At 43.8% G+C, this 8,758-nt stretch overlaps 1 protein-coding gene across 7 annotated transcripts in view; it reads right to left on the reverse strand.

Moving 5' to 3' along the window:
• Positions 1-7,887, reverse strand: part of ATE1 (arginyltransferase 1) — a 147,487-nt gene extending 139,600 nt beyond the window's left edge. For all 7 annotated transcript variants that reach the window (XM_067561344.1, XM_067561343.1, XM_067561342.1 and 4 more), the window contains exons 1-3: positions 7,761-7,887; positions 4,016-4,079; positions 1,741-1,803 (exon numbers count right to left, since the gene is read on the reverse strand). In XM_067561344.1, coding sequence (XP_067417445.1) covers positions 1,741-1,803; positions 4,016-4,079; positions 7,761-7,866 — 233 coding nt within the window. In that variant the 5' untranslated portion in view covers positions 7,867-7,887. The remainder of the gene's footprint in view (positions 1-1,740; positions 1,804-4,015; positions 4,080-7,760) is intronic.
• Between the last annotated feature and the right edge of the window lie 871 nt (positions 7,888-8,758).

Consider the following 8,758-nt stretch of genomic DNA (forward strand, 5'->3'; position numbering starts at 1 on the left):
CCCAGGGCGGATCTTCTATGTTTCTCAAACCCCCATGGTATCGATGCTTCTTTGCCTGCGCCCATTAGGTCTTTAGGCATTCCAACTTGTTCTGTGGGTTCGGTTTCGCACGTGTCCTGGGTACCCAAATTTAGATAGCTTCGGTGCCATCAGTACTGAAGATACTGACCGACCCAGGGATCGTTTTTGGCTTAATTGGGGCTTGCTATGGAGACTCATTGATCTTTTCTTATGGGCCTTACATGAGTGGCTTGCAGGCATCTCTCTGAATTCACTCACTTCAAATAGAGGGTTTTGGGGAGGGCTCTGTAGGTTGAAGAGGTGACTTCATGAGTAGGAATCTGAGCCTAAGTTCTCTGTCCTTCCTGGATCTGGGCTTCAGTTGCTAACACAAGCCACACTTCTGTGGAATGTGTTTCTTTCCCAGGCAGCGAATGCACTGAGAGTGACCATCTGTCACTGGGATAGATTCCTTGCAACTGAGGAGCATACCCTTGTACACCAGGGTCCACCCCACAGGGGATCAATGGAAGAAAAAGTCCTTTTCTTTTCTTCTTTTTCTTTTAGGCAACAGCCAAAATAAAATGTACATGAAGCAACGAAAGAAAAAGGGGGGCTTCAATGGAGCTAAAATTAGTAATTCTAAGAATTAATGATCCACGAACAGACACCTTTAGCACCATCTCTAGCCAGGGCGGTTGAGAAGGAACTGAGGGATTGCCCACGCATACTGGCTAGCCTCGTGGCAGGCAGGAAGCAGTGTGTGCACAGGTGGGACGGACTGCTACCAAAGTTCTCCCAGCAGCACATGGACACAGACACACCTACAATGTAGTACCACAGGGACACTACTTGAAGAAATTATAATACAATATTTCATTCAAGTATTTATTTTTCTTTAGTTTATTTCTTGTCTATTTAAATTCCCCTGTAGCCACAAATAACCTCTCTGAATAATCACTAGGTCAATTACATTATTAAAAACTTATCTTCAAGCTTCTGACTTTATACAACATGACTTTGCCATGTACTGTATAATATGCACCTTTATCCACCCTAACAACTGCACATAGATAAAGGAATACATTCACACTAAAAAAGTATAGAGTAATTTTATAGCTTGAGAAAAGAATTTATTGGGAGTCATCCAGTTACCCAAAGAACAGTTACAGCGCTGGCTGTGGCAATGCAAGCTTCCCTGATACTACCCACCACTCTTACCTGGGAGTAAAGGTAGTTAATTTTCCATGACTATTCAATCCACAGCCTTCCCTGTTGAGGATACTAAAACAGTGACTGTATGATGCATACACATCCATTAAGAGCCAGCCTGCACCCCCCAACTCATTTCATGTATGCCTTCACATAGTTGCTGCTCTGAGTTGGCAATCTAGATATGATAGGTTAGGTAGCATTCATGACTGGATGGCGCAGGGAAACAAATAGATTACAAAGCTTGTTGCAGTTTGCATGAACCCATTTATGTCATATTTAACATTCAACAATACGATTAAAAAGTAGGTTTACCATCTAACTGATTATTTTAAGCAGCAGGAATTAAAATACCCTTGTTGACCATGTTTGTATGCCCATGATCTCAAATGGAAATGGTCAAGCCAAGTTACTTTTAAATGTGTGGATTTGATGTTATGACTTTTCTCACTACTATCATGTTTTAAATTATTCCCCTTATCTGCAACACAGATTTAAAGGCATTGTTCACATGCAATAATTTCTTACCTTATTGTATACTGAGGACAGCATGTCTGATTCATAATGGGCTTGTAGACATACTTCCCACTTCTAAAAATTGTAATAACATACTTTATTATAATAAAAATCATTACAAGTTTAAGTAAAATACAAAATTAATTCACAGAAATTTTTAAGTTGCTCTAAAATCATATGAAACTGTTACTTCAAGTAATATGAAAATCCTGTACTGACTAAAGTAACAAAACTGAAATTGCAAGTTCTTTAACGTTTTCACCAATCTACTATATCAACGCACTTCCACACTCAAATTTTATCAAGTCATAGTTAGGTCTTTCAATAAAGCCAACTGAGGCATGGAAACAACTATGAAAAATTCTTATCTTGGTCATGCTGCCCTCTCTAATTGAACTTTTCAATACTTTCCTGTCTGATTGTTAATTTATATTATAGTTAAGACATTTTTTATACTGATCCCCAATTATTTGTTATTAGCAGAAAAGTGCTTGAAAAACCTACTTGCCTATTCACCAGGGAAGCTTATTCTGGAGTGGAGGGACTTAAGCTAACAATTTCCACACAATGTGAGATTCCTATTTTTTTTTAAGACGTTACATGCCTAGCCCTTGTAATTGCAAAGATATTTTCCTGATACAGGACTGTTTTTCTGAGTCTCTACACATATACCTCCAAGTGTCATTTGCTTCCTCACAGCTTTTGTAAATCACAACTAAATCAAGTTAAGTAGACTGGTCAATTTCACAAATGTTATACAGACCCTGACAGCAGTAAAACTGACAAGAATCAGGATCATGTCAATTCTGTACTTCTGCTGCTGCTCCTTGGAAAAACTATGAGCAGCTGGGGAGGCAAGTATTGGTATCCATGGCATAGGAAAACCAAAAAAATGGAAGCTAGTGAAAAGGTAAAGCAGCAACCCTCCTTACAGCAACCAGCAGACTCTCGATTTGGGGGCAGAAGGTGGTGAAACAACAATTTCTTCCTCAAATACCAAAACACAGCTTCAAATGTATTACCCCCCACTAGTCAGATTTTGATACAAAAGATGGAATCTCTAGAAATACCCAGGGATAACACCTTGGTAGGAATCCTAAAACACATCTCACTTCTTGACACTTGGGGACTGAGCTAGGGTTCTCAATAGGGCTTTTTTTCATATCTGCCTTTAGCAAGAAAGATTAGCCTTCTGGCCAGTAGTTATCTGGTAAAAGTTTTGAGAACTGACGCGTGAATAAGAATCATATCGGTATGGCAGTTCTCTTTCATTTACTAACAAGTAGTACTTGAAAACTTGCATTTTCTTCAAATGAAAGTTTCTTCTTTCATCCACACTGTACAAACTAGTTACTGCATAGTATGCATAACAGGAATGTTAGATATGTTTTTAAATATTTCAGTTTTTAAAAGCTATGACAATCTTCAACTAAATTCCCCCCTCCAGACTAGGCATTCATTTCTCCATGCAAGGGGATGCCAGAGTTGGTTACCACTTCCATCTCTGCAAGTGGGGATGGGGGTGGGAAATTGTGAAAAGAACTTTCTCCAACTTGACCCAACTCTTGCATTTACAGATTATCCGAACTACAGTAACATTTTCAAGATGTACGAAGTACTTCAGTATTGTTCTAGATTCAAACATTAATGCCAAGACTTATACTAAAAAAGCACCACCTAACATTAGGCTCCTAAACCCATATTTAGTCATCTAATTATATGGTGGGAATTTCAGAAGTATTGAGTGCTTAGCAGCTTCCACTGAAATCAACAGGTGCTGCTGGGTGCTCAGTACTTTTAAAATACCCAGTCATTTATTTGGATGACTAAGTACAGTGTTAGGATCCTGATTTTAGTCACCCATTTTTTAAAGTCTATGTCCATCTTTTGGCTTAATTTACTGCCACAAACACCATAGGAAAAAGCAGGTCTAATATTAAATATATTTATATTGAAGGATCATTTCACAGGACACAATTTAAAAATAAAATAAATACACATTCACATATGTTGCTGAAAGTTTTAAAATTCCAGTTCACCTGCCATTATTTATATTTTGGCACATTGCATTTATACCAACTAGGGTAAGGAAAGTCTGTCATTTTCAGTTCCTCAGTGTTGCAATGTATGTATTTTTTAAAAACAACTATTTTCAATTTTCTATATAAATTAGTGAAATATTCTATTGGTGTTAAGTATTATGAAAGCTTTTTCTTCCTTAAACAAAATTTGAATTTTGGGCCAGGCTTAAGATGACAGGCTTTGAAGACTGTTTTTCTTAATTTACCTTCGCCATCCTCTGTCTATAAGATCCTGGTAGTCTTGAACGGTCATTGAATGTGCCCACATACCTGTAACAAACAACAGATGACTTACACAGTTATCCTAAAACATTAAAGTTTAAGCAATTTCTATTAAAATCTTACTATAAATCTAAAATATTAATTTGGGATTTCTTCTAACAATTTTATGGGGGAAACAGTTTCTTATATTTATAAACTTCATATTAAACACTTCAATGAGTAAAAAGACAAAACTTCAGTTGTCTCTTAAATTCCCATTAAAAACAGTGAATGGAAACACAGGATTAAAGTACAACTGAAAGTTAATCATCCAATTAAATTAATTTTATAATATTTTACTGGCAAAAAGTCACTGTGTTTAAGTGTATTAAAATATTTGTATGTGTTTTGTCATTTTAGCTTTTTATTCAAACATGCATATAAAATGTAGAACATACTTCATAATCTGGTTATATTTATTAGGTTCCCAAATTCCCCACAGACGCATGTCTCAAAGAGGCCAGCAAATAGCTCCCCAATTTTAAGGTGATGCCAATCAAGACTAGGAGCAAAATATCCCACCTTTTAGATGTGAGTAGCTCAGGATATAGTTGAAAGGCCACCTTATACAGATTTAAACCAGGAGTTTTCAGCCCTTCAGCACCAGAAGAAACAGCAAGATGCAGATGAAAGGGCACACAGTAATGAGAAGGATTATCCATGCTTCTTCCGGTGCCTACTATACTATCAGTTACTGCGGGATCTACCAGGTGGTTCTGATAAAGAATTAAATACAGGGTTCCAAGCCCCCGGTTTGAAAAGACTGTCCTGATTAAAATTTGTTTCATATTACCTGACAATGGGACTCTGAACACAAGAAACAAAACAATCCTCAAGCCAAGAGAAGTTAGTCAGACCATAAAATGGCCTGAACTGTAAGGTTGGTTAGGTCAAGTACAAACACAGACAGCTACCAGTATGGGGCCTAACCTTGCAGATCTTTAAAGTTTGTCTACACAGGAAAATTTTTACCAACTATACCAGAATAATTCCAGAATAAGGGTGGAGCTTTTTTTTTTTTAAGCTTAAACTCTTTCCAAAGTAGCATAAGTTAAACCAAAAAACCCACTCTTATTCTAGAACAAGAGTATCCACATGTGTGAATTTAAATTGCCATACACTTTAGCTTATACTCACATAACTTTCCTGTGTAGACAAGCCCATACTCACAAAAGTAGTCCAGCTGAAGACAGTGGAACTCCTTGTGAGAAGAGTATAATGCTGTGTTCCTGGTGAGGACTGAACCTTGGAATTTTGCTTCTGAAAGTATTACAGCTAGCCAGGAACTTTCCAACCAGTTTCAAAGGAAAATACAAATTCTTTGAATCTGAAACATTTCAAGTCTGACAAACTCCATCAGAAGCCTGCCTACTTTCCCAGTGGGCTGCCGAGGAGCCTGGGCTTCCAGGGTCTGCAGTACCAGGGCAGCCCTACTATGCAAACTACCCCAGGCTCAGAGAGTGCAGGGCTTCCAATGTCTGTGGCACTGGGGCAGCTCCACTGTGTGGGCTGCACCCAGGTTTGGGGAACCCAGAGATAAGACTCAGCTCAAGCTAGGGCTCTCAGGCTATGTCTAGCTCAAGCCACCATGCTAAAGTAGGTATGTAGTTGTTCCAGCTCAGGATCTCAGGCCTAGTAGGTCGGGTGGGCTTGAGAGCTTGAGCCAGAATGTCCATATTGCTATCTTTAGCTTGATAGCTCAGGCTCCGCTAGCACAAGTCTGTCTATCCAGGCTGGGATACTCACTTCCAGCTGCAGCACTGACATACCCTCAGGACTTCCAAGTTTCTGGCTCTGTGGGAGGGAGCCTGGATGTCCTGAGACGGGCATCCAGGGTCTGTGGCTTTGGGGCAGCCCTGAAGCTAGGACTGCCCTGGACTAGAGATACCTGGGCTTCTAGACTCTCAGGCCAGCTGGGCAACTCCCACAGCCTGGGAAGCCAGCTGACTCCTGGAAGCTAGAAGCCCCAGTGTACCAAGCACAGGGCAGTCCACATAGTGGAGAAATCTCCCAGAACAGACTCTGGAAGCTCCTTGGACCTGCTGAGTGAAATTGATATGATTCTTGTCAATTTCACACACAACCAATGAATACCTACTTATACTTGCAAAAAGTATAACTACACAGATCATTAACATTATAATAATTAAATATCCATCTATTAACACTGTAAAAACAATATTTAGATGTTTCCTTTTTAGAGCTGAAAGTCTTTTACAAATATTGATACTCATTTATGAAATAGGTAAGTATTATTCCTGTGTTAAGAATAGGCAAACTGAGGCCAACATGGGTTAGGATATACATTTTCAAGTGTGGCCTCTAATCCTGTGTACCTAACTTTAGCCACTTTAGGTTTTATTTTCAGAGGAAATAAGTGACTGCACCTCCCACTGAGTTCAGTTAAGAATTGTGGGTCCTTCGCACCTATGAAAGTCAAAATCTAGTTTCTTTGAAGCTAGGAATTCTAAAATTGAAGCACCCAGATTAAAGACCTTTTGGTTTTAAGTGAGTAGCCCAAGGTCACACTGCAAGTCAGTAGCAAAGTCAGATATATCCCCCTCCCCTCCTGACTGCCAGTCTGAACACTGATTTCCCTCAGTCCACAAACACTACATCTCAGCCAAAAAGTGGCAAAGCCTAGTTTAAGGGGATCCTTTTAAAACTTTTGGGAGTGACTAGCACACACTGTGAAGTCTCTACACAGATGCAGGCTTGATGGAAAAGGAAAAAAAAGCAGGGCTCACATAAAGGCTCAAGGAAAGAAGGGGCAGCTATTGCCAAAGCATTTTAATGTAAAAAGGTTGTTACTGGATCTTAACCCTTATATGCTACCCCAGCCACCCTATGAACCTGCCTGGCTGCCACTTCCCAAAATAAAAATAAGCACCCATGCTCCCAAGTCCCCTCTCTCCCAGTCCCAACACCTCTTCTTCTCTCCTCCCCCGCAACCCTCCACCTCTTCACCCTGGTGGCAACTCTCCCTGTCATGCAGCCTGAATCAAACCAGTCCCCTCTCCTCAGCTCCACTGCCCCATCATCAGCCTCGTCCCAACTGGCCCCTCCCACCCTGCCTAACTGTCCCATCCGTCTCTCCCACCCTATGGGTAGAGCCCTACCAAATTCACAGCCATGAAAAACTCTTCACGGACCATGAAGTTGGCCCTTCCCTCTGAAATCTGATCTCCCTGGGAAGATGTGCTGCTACTGCTGGGAACACCCGGGCCGAGGCCCCCTGCCCTTGCTCTAGTCTAGCTGCTACTGCTAGTCAGGCTGGTTTGAGAGCCCAGCACAGGGAAGATCAGACTCACCTCCCTGCAGGGCACCCACAGAAATGAGGGTGGCAATCCTACCACCCACCCCCACACAACGGGTTGCGCAGGCCCTGCTGGTTCCTCGAGAAAGCTCAACCCCCCCTTCCCCCGCCCCCACTTTGGGGCTGGACCCCCACGATAAAATGTCAGATGAAAACATCTGAAACCGTGAAACTGATCAACTGTCAAATCCTATGGCCATTACATTGACTAGAAGGGACCCTGAATGTGATAGGGCCCTACCTGTAGGCTATCCTCCCGGTCGGCCTGTCCGCCCCACTGCCCCCTCAGCCCCACTTACCCTGCCCCGGGGCCCTTCAGCCCCAGCAACCTACCCCCCAGCCCCCTCCTCCATTTCCCTCCGCCCAGCCCGCACCATGGGAAAGGTTGCCAGTCACGTTCTTGCAGTAGCCGCAGCGGTAGCCGTTCTCTCCCCCAAAGTACTCAACGATACTCGAAGGGCTGTCGGCAGCCGACGCCATCTTCCCCACGGGCCGCACTGACCCTCCAGGTCAGCTCAGGGCAACGCGCTGCCTGGAACCCTTACGCTACCAGCAACCCCGGAAGCAGCCGTCGTCGCCATTTTGGCTATGGGCAAGCGCGCGCGCGTGCGTGACTAGCTTGCGTCACCACAAAGAAAACGGTCACGCTCTCCCCCATCTTTACTAAAGGCAGCCCTGGCGTCTCCCAGCAGAAACAGTGGGGCAGGTCCGTCATCTTTACTAAGGGCAGATGAGTTTTCTCGAGGAACCAGCAGGGCGCGCGCAAGCTCCACCATCTTTACCAAGGGCAACTGCTGGTGAGGGTGCCGAATTCCACCGCTGTCTCAGGTCCCCGGCCCGGCTTCGGTCCAGACCGAGGTGGTCGGGGTGCCCAGCCAGCTTCTGTGAGGCAACTCCGGCAAGCTGTAGCTCTGCCCTGGCATTGGCGGAGGTGCTACGTTCGCCACCCCCTCTGCCGCTGTTGCACCGCTTGTTTCTAGCCCAGCCCTTCACCCACTTACCAGTGGAGACTTTCTCCTGGGCAGAGCCGCAGTAGCCACACGGGTAACCCTCTTTCCGGCCTCTGTACTCCACTACGGTACAGTGCATCGTGCACGGCCGCCCGGGCTTGCTTCGCTGCTGGGGCTCACACACACACCCCCCCCATCCTGCCTAGCACGCGCGCACACACACTGTGGGGACTGCGCCCTGCAGCGCCGCCCCTCCCCGGGGAAGAACGGCGCAGGCATCTGGAAGGAGCCCACCTGACCAGCCTTCAGAGAGGACGCAGCCGGCCATGGTCATGTATTTTTGGGAGGTGGGGGGTCGGGCTGCATGGAAGCGCCTCCTTAGAGCAGCGCTGAAGGGTACTACACGGCTCCGAGCCCTGCTC

Source organism: Emydura macquarii, unplaced genomic scaffold (assembly GCF_026122565.2).
Source record: "Emydura macquarii macquarii isolate MOO-44397 ecotype Brisbane River unplaced genomic scaffold, CSIRO-AGI_Emac_v2 contig_2372, whole genome shotgun sequence".
Lineage (NCBI taxonomy): Eukaryota > Metazoa > Chordata > Testudines > Chelidae > Emydura > Emydura macquarii.